Here is a 15,533-nt window from a genome sequence, read left to right on the forward strand (position 1 = left end):
GCTGCTGCCGCCGAATAACATGCATACCGCGAGCCTAGTCGATTAAACTGGGGGGTGAAGATGAGACAGCCCAGAAAATGTTACCCCGCCGTCGGGATCCATGAATGCGGACGTCGGTTGACGAATAAACGAGAAATCCTTGCCCCCCACCTATTAAGCCGCTTCGGGGATTTATGTTTCGGGGCACAAGGGGCCCAACGTCATGTATAGAATTGGTGTTATGGCAAACCCTAGAGGTCGATCTGGGCAAATCATACTAGCATATAAGATCGACTCTGGGTCGCTATCTGTCTTCGACTGGATCGCATCCGGAGACCGGGGGAAATCACTGGCGCCGATCAAAGCTGGTAATGCAGAAGTCTGGGAAAGTTGGACAATGTTATAATGCTGCGGGTGGTGGGGACAAGAATAACATCAACTGCGGTTATCATTCCGACTTGGACGGGCATCCCCGCCTACCGGAACAACTTGAGAGAGGGGTGGATCAGGCTTTATTTGGTTACGGCACTTGCGCCAACGTTTCAATGATAATCCATCTGTCCAAGAGACAGTCAAGAGTTTGGCTGCATTAGCAAAAAGGCATTTTCTATTATTAATTCGCAGTTGGCGTGCTAGTCAACAAAAGTAGACATCCGGACCCTCCCCCGGACTTCCACCGGAGTTCCACCGGAGTGACGGAAGGGGACTTTTGTTCACAGGAACTCTTCGTCAAACTGCTTCCGCTTAAAAACCGATCGTGGACTTACGGCGACTAGCGATGTATGTATATATCTAGCAGTTTTATTAATACATTCAACGAGTAGTCAAATGTTTCGTACTACTTTTATATGTTGTATATTTATATCCCCCCAGTGCTAGTCAAACCCTAGTTAAAATCTAATAACTAGCATAGTCGATAGTCATCGATTAACGAAATCTGACTTCTCTGCTTCCCCACGTTCGCTAACTCACTACGAATTGGTGATATTCCCAATACAATATCAAACAAGTGGTGCATAGTAACTACTGCATAGAAGTTCCACGGAAAAGAGATCGAGTCAGCCAACCGCGGCCGCTAATCCATATATGGCCTGGCTCCCCCTTAAGCTTTCTTGGGTCTCGGCAAAGGGTCCTTTTGAGGCTAAAACTTGGCGTTGTTTTGAGCCCCATCAGCCTCAGCCGAGACCATTCTTAGTCCGACAATTGCATCCTTCACCCCTCTCCTGCTGTGGGCCCTCTGGGTGCTCCGTCAAGCCCTAGCCTCTAACTAACTCCCTTAATCCAACTCCCTTTCCTCCCCCCCCCTCCCAAAACCCTACGCTTCTGCTGTGAGTGTGTGAATGTTTTATTAGACCGGGTGTTGTCAGTTAAGCATAGAGTCAGGGCCTCAGAATTTATTGGCAAAAATCCGAATCAGGGCCCTTCAAGCTGCTCTTTGAATCCCTGTTCAGATACGCCTATTTTTTGAACCGAGTCAGCAGCATCCCCGTCCGTCGTAGCGTGGTCAAGTCGACTTACGCGACGCTTGGTCGAGCCGTTCCCCGGCTTGGTTCATCTCGGCGAGTTTCCAGGGTGCGCCTGGTTCTGCACGTTCGTGAGTTCGCAAGCTTTGAAACTTCAACCGAGTTCTCAACCATACATACTGTATTATAAATAGCAAGCTTATCCCTGAATAGCTGCAGAACTTACTTGGCAAGGGGAATCAACGCCATTCATGACCGGGATTCGTTGACGGAAGGCGGCCATTTCAGCACCTCAAAGAACCGTTCTCAGCCATAGACGAAACGTATTTCCAACCCTTTTCTGTTTATGTCCGACACTGGCTACAGAACGGCTGGTATTCGGCAAATGGATGTTAACCCCTGACCCTCCCGGCTATTTTCCCAAGAGGTAGATGCTGCAGTGAGTTGAGTTTTGTTCAACTCCTAAAAGATGTATGCCGTGTCTGGAAGAAGAATAATCTAAAATGTCTTCTGTAGGCTTTGACCTTGACCTCTAGTGAAGACTATTACAGCTCGTTATCCCGATTCGTCTAAACTTTACGCACCGGAAGATCTTCTGCCACATCTGACCTCTCACCAGATGATGTCTCAAAAGGCAAATTAGCTGTGAGAATTGGCTTTTGTGACAATCTCTCGGTTTGCCGGCCAACGCAGCTGTAACCAAAGAAAATGATCGGTGATGGCTGTTTGGGGGCATTGTGGATATTGGATTTCCGCGATGATGACTCTCAAACATATCCATCGGAGATATTTTCAAACGAAATATGCCGCCAGACAGTCAACCAACCCTACTACAAGGTAGAGGTATGTGGCTGCTTCGACCTTAGTGGCTCACCAGAAATAAACACCGGCTATGCTCCTCCTTTTATAGATGCGAACATTGCATGAATGCTAGCCAACACCTACCTTTTCAGTGACCACCCCCTGTATCCATCAAACAGTGCCTTACCGGATATTACACTTCAGAGAAGCACTGTCCAGCAGTCTGGATTTACTGCCGCACTCTCGCGGCTCTATTAAATGGTTCTTCTGCTGCTTCTCCTGATCCCGCAACACTTCTAATCCTTTTCGATCATGAATCACCCACTGTTCTTACCCCCCTTTCTTCTGGCTTATTATATTGCCGATTCTATTCTCCCGTGAGAGTCAACGCCACCATCATGAAAGACACGCAGCTTAAGTCGCTGGAGAAGGAGCTTCAGGTATTTGACGAAGACTTGACAATTTTCGGTGACTCTGAACTTGCAGAGTCGTTTGATGCGGACATCCTCGGTCAGTGTGATGCCTGGCTCCCTCCTTTCCTTCTATCAAACTGACATGCCGGCTCTTAATTAGCCACAATGGGATATAAACAGGAACTTGAACGTCATTACTCTTCTCTTCAGATCTTTTCGATTGCATTTAGCATCATGGGCCTTTTACCATCAATCGCGGCCACATTACCTCTCTCACTCCCTGCTGGGCCTGTGGGTATGGTTTGGGTGCGTCGCAGAAAGTATCTCACGAGAATGAATATTTCTTGGCTAACGATTTTGTTCTGTCGTTTTCCAGGGCTGGTTTATTGCGTGTGGCTTCATTTTTGTTGTTGGACTTGCAATAGTAAGTGTGCTCGTGTGCTCTACGCTTCATCATACTGCGAATACCCATCTTCAAACCGATTATGACTTACCCTTCAGTCTGACCTTGCATCATCGCTCCCCACATCTGGTGGTTTATACTGGTGGACACACTATTTCGCACCGGAGAAGTTTAGAAGACCATTGAGCTTTCTCGTCGGATATAGCAATGCAATTGGACTTATTGGGGGAACATGTTCAGCCGACTGTATGAATACTATCTACCAGCTCAACCTCCTGTATATTTGGCTCCCACTGACCTGGTGTCAGATGGATTCGCTCTGATGCTCTTGTCTATCCCCTCCATTGTCTCCGATGGTAAATGGACCGCTTCTGCACCCGTAGTATATGGGGTTTTTGCAGGATGTGTAATTGCCCATGCATTTGTGGCCACCTTTGCTTCCAAATACATGAACAAGATTCAAATGGCTGTCATTGTGGGTAATGTCACAATGGCCATAGCTACAATAGTTGCATTGCCAGTTGGTAAATCCAGATCCGCAAAAGGGCTGAACTCTGCAAGCTATGTCTTTACCCACCAGGAAAATCATACGGCATGGCCAGCCGGCTGGGCCTTCATGCTTTCTTGGTTATCTCCGATCTGGACCATTGGGGGGATCGATTCATGTGTTCATATGAGTGAAGAGGCGAAGAATGCCTCAAAAGCGGTTCCTCGAGGCATTCTGGGATCCATTTCTGGATGCTGGTTCTTGGGGTTCATCACGGTTTGCGTGATTGCCCTTTCAATGGATCCAAACGTCGAATCTTTGGTACACAGTCCTTTGGGGCAGCCGATGGCTCAGGTTTGTTCCAATGGCAATTGATAACGTACTATCTGTTGCTGATCCGTTAAATAGATCTATTATGATGCTCTAGGAAAGAGCGGCGCTGTCGGCTTCATGGTATTCATAACGTGTCTTCAGTACTGCATGGGTTTGAGCTTGGTATAGCATGCGATCCAAACGACGAAAATCTCATCGCTAATATGTATCTATAGCTTATCGCTGCGTCACGGCAAAGTTGGGCGTTCTCCCGAGACGGCGGTCTTCCCTATTCCAGCTTCTTCAGAGTGCTTGGGACGCGAATTCATTACCGCGCCCAGCCAATACGAACAGTCTGGGGCTGCGCATTCTCAGCGATGATCCTCGGCCTCATTTGTTTAGTCAACACTACCGCTGCCAAAGCCCTGTTTTCGTTAGGTCCTTCAGGAAATGCTGTGGCATGGGCTATACCTATTTTCTCCCGCATTGTTTGGGGAAAACATAAATTCAAGCCCGGTTCGTTTTATACGGGGGAACTTTACAGCAGGCCAATTTCTATTGTGGCACTTCTATACCTGATATTTGAAATTTCACTCTGCATGTTCCCCTTACGAGGACCATCTCCGACCCGTAAGCTGGCCATTACCTTCATTAATTTCTTTCTTAATTTCTCCCTCCCTTTTTTTTTTTTTTTTTTTTTTTACGCTTGAGGGATCTGAGGCTGACGCTCGAATTCAATAGCAAAATTGATGAATTACACTGTCGCTGTCAATGGAACGATTTGGGGAAGTTGCCTGTTGTATTATTTCCTCTCCGCGAGGAAATGGTTTACTGGGCCAAAAACAACTTGGAATAAAGAAGCTCATCATCCGCAGGAATAAATCCAATGGAAAGGCATTGAGTGGCAATGGGAAACTAATAGGCGTAAATTCCTACTGCACATAATTTTTGGTTTGGTTTGGTTTGGTTTGGTTTGGTTTTCTTTTCTCTTTTCTTTTTCCTTTTTTTTTTTTTTTTTTTTTTTTTTTTTTTTTTTTTTTTACCATATAACAATATTATTACAAGCCATTGTTAGAAATATAGGGGAAATGCATCATCGCGGGCTTCCGCAGCAGATATCGGCCATGAATGGCCGATATCATCCTTAACTACTCCGTACAGTGTCAGGTATTAAGTTTGAACCCCCCCCCCCCCACTGCCACACCTGTGATGCCAAGATATCACTAACCCAAACCCAGTTATGTTGGAATGCTGCTTTTATCATACTATTTACCCCTTTCTTCAAGAGTGATAAAGGATGTGTATAGGGCCTTTTTACCTGAATTTGTGAGAGAGAGGGATATATTCATGCATGATGGAGCCAGGGTTCATACAGCTCACATAGTTAAGGAGGTTCTTGAGGAGATGAATATAGAGATCATGCCTTGGCCTCCATATTCTCCAGATTTGAATCCTAAAGAGAATCTTTGGGCACTGTTGAAGCAGGAGATCTATAAGCTGCATCCAGAGCTGGAGCATGCATCAGATACAGTAGCTACAAAAAGAGCTTTAATAGAGGCAGCTAAGGAGGCATGAAATGTAATTGATGATAGCATTCTATATAATCTTTCTGCTACAATGTCTCATCGAGTGAAGGCAGTTATAGAGGCAGAAGGATGGTATACAAAATATTAATATAAAGATCTTTGCAAAAAGCAGCATATAGATATTAACGTTATATGGTTAGTGTAATCTCGGCGGCCAGAGGGGGGGGGTTTCAAACTTAATACCCCCCACTGTAAAGAAAACTCAAAATTAAAACCAAAAGCTCGATCTTAATCTCCAGTCGAATGGATTGCACGCTCAATTCGGTATTGGATGGAGATATGGAGATAAGTTAGGTTACTCCCGTCTCAGAGCTCTGGCAACATAGGTCCACGCTAGTAGCCACCCCGGTCCAATCCCGCCATCATACCATCAGAATGCGAAACTCCAGCACCAGAGGGAATCATGAATAGTTAAGTTACGGCCCCACATAAACGTCCCGTCCGCCCCAGCGGGCGAGTGTCGATGTGGGAAATACGCAAGATGGACCTCGGAATTGTTGACGGGCATACGGAGTAGTGGCGCTGTACTCCGTAAGCCCCTCATTTGTCGAGCAACCGATGTGTGTACTGTACATTCTCCTATTGCAGCAAACCCGACCCTGGTGGTTCCTAGAGCCTTCCAGGGCAAATGGAAATACATGGCCATTTCCGTTTGTTCTCGGCCTGATAAAACTTAATTCGTTCGGCCGAGGTTCTCGTGCTTGACCTATTACCATTACAGCTCACTCTACTCCGTGGGTAACTTAACTATGAATCTTGGATCCCCTGCATGTCCATTCCGACACACCACTACACAGGATGGGGATGCCTACTTCAGTCACAGCGCGGGAGGTCAGCATTGCAGGCCTGGAAACGGCATGATTGCTGAAGGAAGTAGCCTTTCTGAACAGCCTGAACAAACATACGTTATTTATCCCTCATGTATTGTGCAGTGTGCAGAGAACTAAAGGCGTATATGCTTCTCCTTGGCGACGTTTAATGGGCCAATCGTATGTAAAGCCAAAGAGGGTTGGTTAGGTTAGACTGGCGGAAATTGCAACAGGAGTATGAATTATGACCAGAGTGGGAGCTTGATGCCGAAACAGAGATGCGCGCGTAGGAAGGGCTCTGTGATGGCACCCCGGAAAGGTCCGGTCTTCATTGAATGCGTGTAAATTGATTCGTCTAAACAAATTACTATGTCTTATGGAAAAAAATTAAAAGAGACTGTATCAAAATAGTACAACTAGCAATACGTCCAGCGCTGAGAGCTTAAAGGAAATCAAAAAGGGCAAAAATGAAAAGCCCTTGCCGCATAAGATCCGGGTCCAGCCATTGAAGAAGATCGACAAGGTGAAAGGGAAGTTGGGTGGCTATAAACTTGATATAAAACAAGACTCGAGAAACTTAGGCTATTTAATTGCATGGCAAAATAGTGAGAAAAGGGTGGACGAAAGCCTGGCAAAAAATGAAGAAAGTAACAGCAAGGAGTTCAAGTATAAGTTCTCTCACGTTTGACGGGACTTGGTGTTTTGGGATGATCGCCTTCCCCGGTTTCGGAAGCAGAATGAAGAGCAAGTTGCCTCGGCTGCCAGTCATCCTGCATTTTACTTGTTTTTCGATGGCTTATATTGACATCCTGACTAAACAGACGGCTAAATGTGGGATCGTAATAATGACCATGTCCGAATGACGGATGTTGGGAGGAATAGGGGATGTGCGACTGCTGTTGGTGAATTGGTTGGGGTGGGTAGGGCACGTATGGATGAGACATCGGAGACGGGGGATTGTTTGATTTGTTGCGAAAAAAGGAAAAGGTCAAATTCGAAACGGCGAAACATGAAGCTATCGAAGCAACAAAGAAAAACTGCGCACTCCCATTTAGCAAAAGCAGAAGGTAACCGGTAGCGGGACAAAAAATATTACTTACCATAGTTTTAAAACTAATTGGCTCTATAAAACCGTTGAAGATTTCTGCTAGAGTCTGTGCAGAGACTTTGGCTCTTCCCACTTTGGCAGGGTCGCGGTTCATGCATCTCTCCCAGTTCTCGCATATTGCTTCCAGTGCAGGTAGTCTCCGCCCGTCCTCGCCACCGCACCGGTTTTCCATATAGTTCTTCGCGCAAACAGCCATATCAGCGAGAATATCGGCGGAGACCTTCTCACTCTCCCGGTCGACGTCTGCCTGAATCGCAAGCAGGAATGTGACAATGATGTAAAGCGTCAAGAAAGTGAGGACAAGGTTGAATATAAATTGAGCGTAGTATGAAAGAATGCGAGGTATGTGCGGATGTGATTCAAGGAAAGTGAAGAGGCGAGAAAAGAACGCAAACTCAAGTCCCTGAGAGCCTTGCGGGCCATTTTGTGGGGCAGTCTCGACATTTGCGCTGCGGGTGCGTTCGTCGCTGTTGCTGTCGTCTCTGGTCTTTTGACGCTTCCGATTGATTTCACGGTCGCGACGTCGCTTTTTATGGACTCTCGTAACAAGGACGTTTGAGTATTTGGTCTTCGGGATCTCACCCCGCCCGGGGCTGGGTGCGAACCGTCCGAAGAAATTAAAAAGAGAATTCCTTCTGTCTGCCTTTCCTATCCTTTCCGGTGTCTCATCGTTATCCGCATTCTCTGGAGACGAAATATTTTCTGGATCGGATGAAAAGTCGATGTCTGCCTTCTGACGCGGGGTCATAAATGGAGAGTTGCGAGGTATGGTGGAGGACTGAGCGGGGGGTTGGGAGAAAAGGAAAGACTGGGAGGACGGCTCGCGCAGGGCCGGGGTCGACGATTTTGCAGATGAATCGAAAATGCTATAGGGACCTTCAATAGCGCCAAGCAAATGAAGTTAGTAAAAGAGAAAATACGCGCAAATCCGGAGGTATATTGACATCAATAAACTCACGTTTCTTGTCCTTGTTTCGATTTTGGTGCTCCAATGCTAGCTGGTAGAACGGGGATTTGGTTTCTCCAGGAGCACGGTTCTGCCATTCAAAGTCCATAGGTGTTTCATGTATTCGCCTATCCATCGTAGTTGGCCTCAAAGGCAGAGAGACGATTGTTGGGGCCTGGTGGTTGATAAAGTGATTGTCGTCTGAAGATCGCAAACGAAAGGATTTGACGCTGAAAGCTTGTTGATGGCTGGCCCGACAACCGATATTTGTACATTGCCTAGTCGGGCCTAGCGTCGGAGCTCACACAGCTGTGCTGAGTCAACGCAACAAAGATGCCCGAATGCGCAGGCAGCTCCTGAAGGGTTGACAAAACACATGGAATAGAGCATAACTAACTATATGAAACAAAATCTAGTTGGTGGCCTTTCTGTGCTACGCCATTTTTAACCGTAGATGTAACTTATGTTCGTGGACGGGCTTATGTATCAGACGTCGGGGGCCAGATGAAGTATATTTTCCCATCTGCAATTCCAAGAGGCTCGAAAGGCACAAATCCCAACAACATGACCAACATCACCCTACAACTTTGCTCATTAGATCTTCAGACCACTGGAGCTGGTCGATATACAATTGGTCTTCGGGCCAATGTTATATCCTAATCCTGCTATCCCCCTCGTAAACTGTAACACTGGTTTCGCAATCTGAATTACTTTTCCAAAACACTCGGACTCTCCTCATTGAACTTGGTATCAAAAAGCTTCATTACACCATTGGGTTTTAACATGTTAAGAAACGTTAGGAGCGTGCAGCTCATATTATAGTAATGGTGGAACGTTTCTCTCCAGTTTTCATTCCACAACTTCTCCCCCGCTACTTGCGAATATGGCCCAGAGGAATTTTGCCAGCAATTGGGAATAACAAGTTCAACGAGATCTGAAGGCTTGAGATTGCATATCAGCAAGCCTTTTCAAAGATCGTTTAGCCTTGGGTTTCAAAGGAAGTAACACCCATCTCAACCGAATACAAACCTCCTTTTTTTCTGAGCCCGAGTACAGGCTAGCCTCGAGTTCGGGAAAACTGGCGTCACGGGCTGGCTCATCGTTTCCCATCTCGCGTCCAAAGCCTACCGATATCCCACAGTACTTAGAATGGGTTAATGGTGAAAGTGAAAGCACTGAGTAACTCAAAAAAGAATTATATATATAAACAGCATTAAGGATCGGCTGCCCGTCAGTTCTGATCGTCCAAGGACTATTCAGACCACAGCTTTTTCCCCTCGCGTAGTGACCGGTCTGTGCACGGATTTATTATCCTGCATGCCAAGGCCCCATTTATCAAGGGTGCCGGGGTGATATCCCTGAACAATGATATCGCGCTTTTCGTATACAAAGATCGCACAGTTCCTTGGTCCTCCGGCTTCCTAAACTCGAGGCATGCGTTCCGCTTGCCCCAGTTCAGACCGCAATGGAGCGAAGAGTAGTCAGGAAGATGCGAGAGAATCACTCCCATTACACTCCTTGCTCAGCTAGTCCTCATCTATATTGTAGGGGCACTAATTCCCCGGGTTACATCAAGGACTTTCAGCCGTGCTAGCGGCCCCCGAGTTGGGATTTCCAGCCACCCTGCTGGTTGCCGCGTAGAGGTTTGGGTGGTAATGTACGGAGTACCTCAGACAAACCGACACGAGCTTTGGATTTCCCATTTTTTTCTCTTATTATATTCTTCGCGGCTATAGCAAATCGTCCCTGCCTACCGATAAACGTCCAAAATATGCTGCTGCAACCGATCCGAGTCAATGCAGGAGGTTTTGTTCATAGATGGCTTCATGGTGGCTTTCAAGCGTGGCTTCCTCTATATCGTGTGGAAGGACATCAGTATCCAAACCACCTAAATGCAAGCTAGTGCATTGGTGTACCTGCCAGTCGCAGAGGTGGAAAACCTAAAGGCCTTCGTCTTACAGATGTTCGCGCAAGCCGATTTATAAACCATAGCATGCTGTCAATGCGGGAAATAGCTTTCGGCGTTCGCATTGATGCTTTAGAAGGTAAATTCACGGCAATTTCTCACCATTTGGCCTAATCATCTAGAGGAGTGACAGGATGGTAAAAAGGCTCGTATGCGTCCCACAGGACCTTGTGGATCTTGGTAAGCGGTATATTCGAAAAAACAAAGTAGGATAAGGGAGCTGCTCGGCGTTCAAAATGGTGTATTTAGTTGTGGTGATGTCCGTCCCTCGCCATACTATAGCGCCATCGAAATGAATCTCCGATCCATATTCTTGGATATTAGTGCGCCATTCTTTCGAGATGTTCTCATTTTGAAGAATGTCATCATGAAACGCTCTCCAGCCTCGCAGAACCAGATAATGTATATATATATATATATACTTTCCCAAATCTCCATATCAAAAAATGAGCCCTTATTTTCCGCAATTATCATAAACGAACTGGATCCTGCGGAGTCCCAAAGAGTCTTGCTTGCCCTGAAGTTCGCGCCAAATTCCGCGTAGAAGTAAGTGGATGTGTTGGGTAAAATGGTAGTTAACCCCTTCATGTGCAGGCGATCTATAAAATATTAATTTTCAGAAAACTTCCTTGGGTTTCTTCCAAGGGGGTGGGCAAGTCAGGGTCAGGTTGTTTCACTCTCAATACGGACTGACCTTTCAAGAGAGTTGATAGAAGCAGATAGCCCTTGGTCCCGTAATTCATTCAACTCTGGTCTTCATCCGAGGCCAACTGTGGATCTAACCAACTCTGGTTTGGTGGCCTCGCTAGTGATCCATGGACGTCGACGTCGTTACTTTTACCCGGGAGGTTTCCGTATCTTGTCGAAGCTCCTCTCCAGAATCCGCCCCCACCTCGAACAAAGAGTCGAGGGGAAAACCGAAAAGAGAGAAAAGAGAAGGAAGTTGACATACATCACAGACCGAGCGCAACCTCTGCGCTTAGCCTCTTTTGCTGAGGTCCCTTTTCAAGGGCCAGGGATGGCATCGCCGGCGAAAAGTGCTCCAGAAGAACAACCGGTGGCTCGGGTGCCTTCCGTTGCTGGCAAGAACAAGACGCGGGCCAAACAGTCCTGTATTCCCTGCAGGACTCGCAAGGTCAAGGTGGGAGGACACGACAGAATCTAACGTCCAGCACGAAACCCAGCTGATCCGGTGGAATGCTACACAGTGCGATCGAATAAAACCATGTCACTCCTGTTGTGTTCGCGGGCTTCCTTCCGAGTGTGAATATGTTGCGAGCAATGAAGATCGATTCCTCATCACCCAGGCTGACGCCGTTGCGAGCCTGAGAAAAGAGGTTGGGATGCTCAAACAACAGCTGGCAGCTCTTGGCCATGTTCCCCGCTCAGAGCTTGATGCAGCAGACAAAGACGTCAGTCAGACCTCAAAAAAGCCATCTCTGAAGAGGCCTCAACCGTCCCCTTCTGACCACGAACACTCGCTGGCCAATTCTGCCCCGTACGAAAAACATGCGACCTTAATGAGAATATTCGAAACTATCGCTACTGCGCCTGAAGATATTGTCGCCAAGACAGTTGCCCAGATCAGAGAAGGCACTTTGCTGGATGGCAGTTCCGCACCTATATCGTGCCCATCGAAACATCCCTTCTCTCATGTGGAATCTCAATCATCCTCCCCAGAATCTTCGTTTAGTGATATTCAAAGCGGAGGTATGTGTGTGCCCTGAACCTATAGCTAGAATCCTGCGAGCAATTACTTTTCATGGCTGATGCCAATAGCCTGCAGCGCAAGTAGATGACGAAGAATATAGACAATTCAAAAAGCACAATCCCGGACTAAAACGTGAATCCGTCGACGGAGCCTCTACTGGTGAGTTCTCAACGAGCCATCCACCGAATCCCCCCAGCTCCTTAGTAATGCGTAGGAAATCAGAGTGCGGGGATGCTGGTTTAAATACACTAAATACACCCGAGGGCAACAAGGCTACGAATGGTAGTCAGCCTTCTCACGAACCTGAAGTTCCTAGTCAAGGTATGGCAATCTGCTAAATTGATTGCGACACGTTGTTGCTCACAGTCTCCCAAAAGGACACCATGTTTCGCAAAACCGGGGACGGAACTCATGTTCCATGATGACGACTGTTTCTCCGAAGAATTTCTTAATGGAAGGTTTTCTTAACCACTTCCTAGATGACTTCAGCCCAAACGTCGACGGCAAAACCATCGGAACGTCCCAAACCATTCGCGCCGCTGCTGGCATTAGAATGTTTTCGCCGGTTCTCTCCGATGCCTTTAAAGCGGTTGCCCTGACTTACTTTGGCCACGAGGTCGCTGACCAACGAATCGAACGGACAGGGTCACAAATCCATGTTTCTGTGCTACGGAAATTGCAGGAAGCTATTAACAATATGCACCAGAGCAATTCCCAGGGTATTCTACTAACGGTCTGCCTTCTCATGTGTTTCGAAGTATGGATTTTCTCTCTTCCCCTATTTCCTTCATGATCATTTTTCACCTGTATCTAACATATGAACACGTTGGCAGACTTTTCGGCGCACGACAAGCGAGTCTCTGGTGAGTCATGCCTACGGCGCGCTGAAGCTTCTAGAGTACCGAGGTCCGCAGAGCCATATGTTCGGGATAGACCATTATTGCTTCGCAGAACTTCGACCGTACTGGGTAAGTTGCGGACGTTTGTGTTTACAGCCGCTTTCCTTATATAGAGTGGCCAATTAAACTATATATAGGTATCTATAACCCTAATCATCCGAAAACCGACATTTCTTGCCAAAGAAGAATGGAAAACTATACCTTTCTCAGCAGGTTCCTCTTCAAAGGACATGATGCACCATCTTCTAGATCAAGTGGTGGACATTCCTTCATACCTCGCGCAATTCGACCGGTTTATGGAGGGCATTAATTCAGGCTGCCTAAGTAACTCTGAAGTGGCAGCTACTCAAAGGATGTTATGGTCCTGGGTCAGCGATCTTGATCAGAGGTTACGCCAATGGAAGAAAGATTGGTTTGATTCAGTACCCTACCGCCAACCCACCGAGGTGACAAAGCAAGGCGACGACCCATTTCCGGTATTTCGCTGCCGCGACCCTACCACAATGGATCTAATCACACCGACAACATTCGTGTATCCAGACCTACGGATCGCCCACACGATCTGCGTGTACTATGCGTCACACCTCGTCCTTTCGGCATCTGATACCAGACCGTCGGCCTCCCTGCAACCCAGCCAACAATACGAGTTCGCATGCAACATTTGCCGTAGCATGGAGTACTTCATACGCAAGGCCCCAGGAAACCTTGTTAACCGGATGGCGTTTCCTTTACGTGTTGCCTTCGACGTGGTGATGGAGTCGAGCGTGGAACGACAATTTATCATCGACATATTTCGGTTGGTGAATGACCGGAACAAGCTCAAGCTCTGGGGCACCACAATCCCGGAAATATCGTCAAAGAAACGACTTCGATAACCACACCTACTCTATGTTTCATCTTTTCTGGCTTGAAATAGCATGGCGTTTGGGGAGGCTGTTTTCTTGGGTAGGGGAGGAGGGGAAGGGGTTATTCATGTTATGGGTTATTGGGGTGGCATTGGTTTGCTCTCTTGGATTTGATTTTCATTTAGTCACTTGTTGTACCTTTCGTTGTATGTATCTGAACATGTAGATTAAATTATTTAGATGGATTTTTTTTTTTTTTTGACGAATAAAAAGTATGTTGAGTCTTTATTTTTCTGTTTTCTTCTTAGGTTATTTTGTTAGTTACATACGATAGGTGTAGGAACAAACCATGGGCTTTTTCTCTTCGAGCTTAACTTACTTACCCTTTCAAAAACGTCGATGACGTATGAGTATAGCTCACCGACTTACAAAATCTATAAATTTTAAAAATGCTGACTTAACTGTTATTAAATCCTTATTTTTTCGACATCTCCCTTTGGATATGTATCAATGCATCAGTGAAGTGGAAAGCCGGGTACGAGCCAGGCCAGACATTAAGACATAAGATACTACAAGTTACCCCACCCCCGGCTGCGGTTGGCGCCGCACAGTTTCCATGCCCAAGATACCATGCGGCTTGCGCCCGGCGAACGCACGCTGCCACTCGAAATTGCAGCTTCAAACGCAAGGCAAGCTAGCTAGCTAGTTGCACATACTGTAATCTGTAACTAACTTACATCGTCGTAACGGTCGTGTAAATCCACCGGCAGGCCTAGAGCGTACGATCCCTGCGCCGTCCCATGCCGAAACAGGCATGCCACCAGCAGCAGCTGCTCGGGTTGCAGTCATAAATCGGAGGGGAAACGCAGGCCACTCACTAGCCGGCTCAAACAATGGCAGCGAAATGCAGGGAAGGTCTGATGTGCAGATGCGGATGGTTCTGGAGCTTTGCGTCTCTCTTATTTGTCCACGTGGATAACGAACGCCCTGTTGGAACGGGAGGTGGAAGATGAGCAGGTTAGAAGCTCTGGGAATCGAGGGGACAGATGGATAGGATAGGTGGGTGACTCCGTTTGCATATATGCATGCATATTTGCTTGCGAATATGATATTTTCTGTTGTCTGGGGGACTGACAAGCTGTTTGAATTTTGCGATAACTGGCTCATATGCCGTTGTAGAAAGACTGCTGCCGGTGATTGGCGGAAGGAAAGTGAGGCCTGTGTGGGAGTAGTGTTGGAAATCAAGTTTATGCGTGAATTTCTAAGCAGGACAATGCAGTGTATGAAGTTTTCAAAATCCCATTCTGTCAAACACAATCTTCCATTCTTCTAATAGTGAAATTGGTGGTGAGGACATTCTGATGCCAGTGAAAGAAAATAAAAGTATGGCAACAAAAGAAAAAGAAAAGAAAAGAAAACTAAGTTACGTCCATACTATCATACAAGTTTCAAGTCCTCAAGAAGCACGTTGCGCCGCCGGATTGCTCTTCTCATGATGCTTGTCCAGTTCTAAAATAATCCCAGGCTCCATGCGGGAGCTCGCTCGTCTATACCAGTAGTTAAATATTCCAAAAACCAAAAGTTCCAAATAAATAAAGGCGGAACAGAAAAAAAATTAAATCCATCTTAAATAGGACTTCCATGGCGAGAAACAAAAAAAAAATGGGGACCCCCCGGTTAGCAGAGGGGGTTGGTTTCGTAGCTGCCATTAATAACGGAAACAGGAACACGCTAAGCAGCAAAATGCTCAAAGAAGAACAAAGCAAAAGGAGTCATCCAGTGAAGGCGAAATCAAATAGCTACAT

At 46.6% G+C, this 15,533-nt stretch overlaps 7 protein-coding genes across 7 annotated transcripts; 4 read left to right on the top strand and 3 right to left on the bottom strand.

Moving 5' to 3' along the window:
• Positions 1 to 1,392: 1,392 nt before the first annotated feature.
• On the bottom strand, positions 1,393 to 1,725 carry HCAG_07526 (predicted protein; the record flags this gene model as incomplete). The annotated part of the gene is made up of 3 exons (XM_001537167.1): positions 1,393 to 1,436; positions 1,498 to 1,594; positions 1,669 to 1,725. The coding sequence occupies 3 exons, from the start codon at positions 1,723 to 1,725 to the stop codon at positions 1,393 to 1,395; spliced, it is 198 nt and encodes a 65-aa protein (XP_001537217.1).
• Positions 1,726 to 2,641: 916 nt separating this feature from the next.
• On the top strand, positions 2,642 to 4,739 carry HCAG_07527 (conserved hypothetical protein; the record flags this gene model as incomplete). The annotated part of the gene is made up of 6 exons (XM_001537168.1): positions 2,642 to 2,753; positions 2,817 to 2,951; positions 3,368 to 3,900; positions 3,955 to 4,041; positions 4,095 to 4,374; positions 4,600 to 4,739. The coding sequence occupies 6 exons, from the start codon at positions 2,642 to 2,644 to the stop codon at positions 4,737 to 4,739; spliced, it is 1,287 nt and encodes a 428-aa protein (XP_001537218.1).
• A 538-nt stretch (positions 4,740 to 5,277) lies between these two features.
• HCAG_07528 (predicted protein) lies at positions 5,278 to 5,433 on the top strand (the record flags this gene model as incomplete). The annotated part of the gene is made up of 1 exon (XM_001537169.1): positions 5,278 to 5,433. The coding sequence occupies one exon, from the start codon at positions 5,278 to 5,280 to the stop codon at positions 5,431 to 5,433; it is 156 nt and encodes a 51-aa protein (XP_001537219.1).
• Positions 5,434 to 6,422: 989 nt separating this feature from the next.
• Positions 6,423 to 6,941, top strand: HCAG_07529 (predicted protein; the record flags this gene model as incomplete). Its single annotated transcript, XM_001537170.1, has 2 exons — positions 6,423 to 6,433; positions 6,665 to 6,941. 2 exons carry the CDS (start codon positions 6,423 to 6,425, stop codon positions 6,939 to 6,941), a joined length of 288 nt encoding a protein of 95 aa, XP_001537220.1.
• A 300-nt stretch (positions 6,942 to 7,241) lies between these two features.
• HCAG_07530 (predicted protein) lies at positions 7,242 to 9,417 on the bottom strand (the record flags this gene model as incomplete). Its single annotated transcript, XM_001537171.1, has 5 exons — positions 7,242 to 7,268; positions 7,354 to 8,237; positions 8,320 to 8,585; positions 9,019 to 9,248; positions 9,337 to 9,417. The coding sequence occupies 5 exons, from the start codon at positions 9,415 to 9,417 to the stop codon at positions 7,242 to 7,244; spliced, it is 1,488 nt and encodes a 495-aa protein (XP_001537221.1).
• A 1,148-nt stretch (positions 9,418 to 10,565) lies between these two features.
• Positions 10,566 to 13,758, top strand: HCAG_07531 (predicted protein; the record flags this gene model as incomplete). Its single annotated transcript, XM_001537172.1, has 9 exons — positions 10,566 to 10,596; positions 11,083 to 11,414; positions 11,482 to 11,983; positions 12,060 to 12,143; positions 12,271 to 12,305; positions 12,351 to 12,442; positions 12,474 to 12,741; positions 12,818 to 12,952; positions 13,021 to 13,758. The coding sequence occupies 9 exons, from the start codon at positions 10,566 to 10,568 to the stop codon at positions 13,756 to 13,758; spliced, it is 2,217 nt and encodes a 738-aa protein (XP_001537222.1).
• A 255-nt stretch (positions 13,759 to 14,013) lies between these two features.
• HCAG_07532 (predicted protein) lies at positions 14,014 to 15,222 on the bottom strand (the record flags this gene model as incomplete). The annotated part of the gene is made up of 4 exons (XM_001537173.1): positions 14,014 to 14,021; positions 14,108 to 14,152; positions 14,466 to 14,715; positions 15,172 to 15,222. 4 exons carry the CDS (start codon positions 15,220 to 15,222, stop codon positions 14,014 to 14,016), a joined length of 354 nt encoding a protein of 117 aa, XP_001537223.1.
• Positions 15,223 to 15,533: the final 311 nt, after the last annotated feature.

The sequence above is a fragment of the Histoplasma capsulatum genome, genomic scaffold (genome assembly GCF_000149585.1).
Source record: "Histoplasma capsulatum NAm1 scaffold_9 genomic scaffold, whole genome shotgun sequence".
In the NCBI taxonomy this organism is placed as follows: Eukaryota; Fungi; Ascomycota; class Eurotiomycetes; order Onygenales; family Ajellomycetaceae; genus Histoplasma; species Histoplasma mississippiense.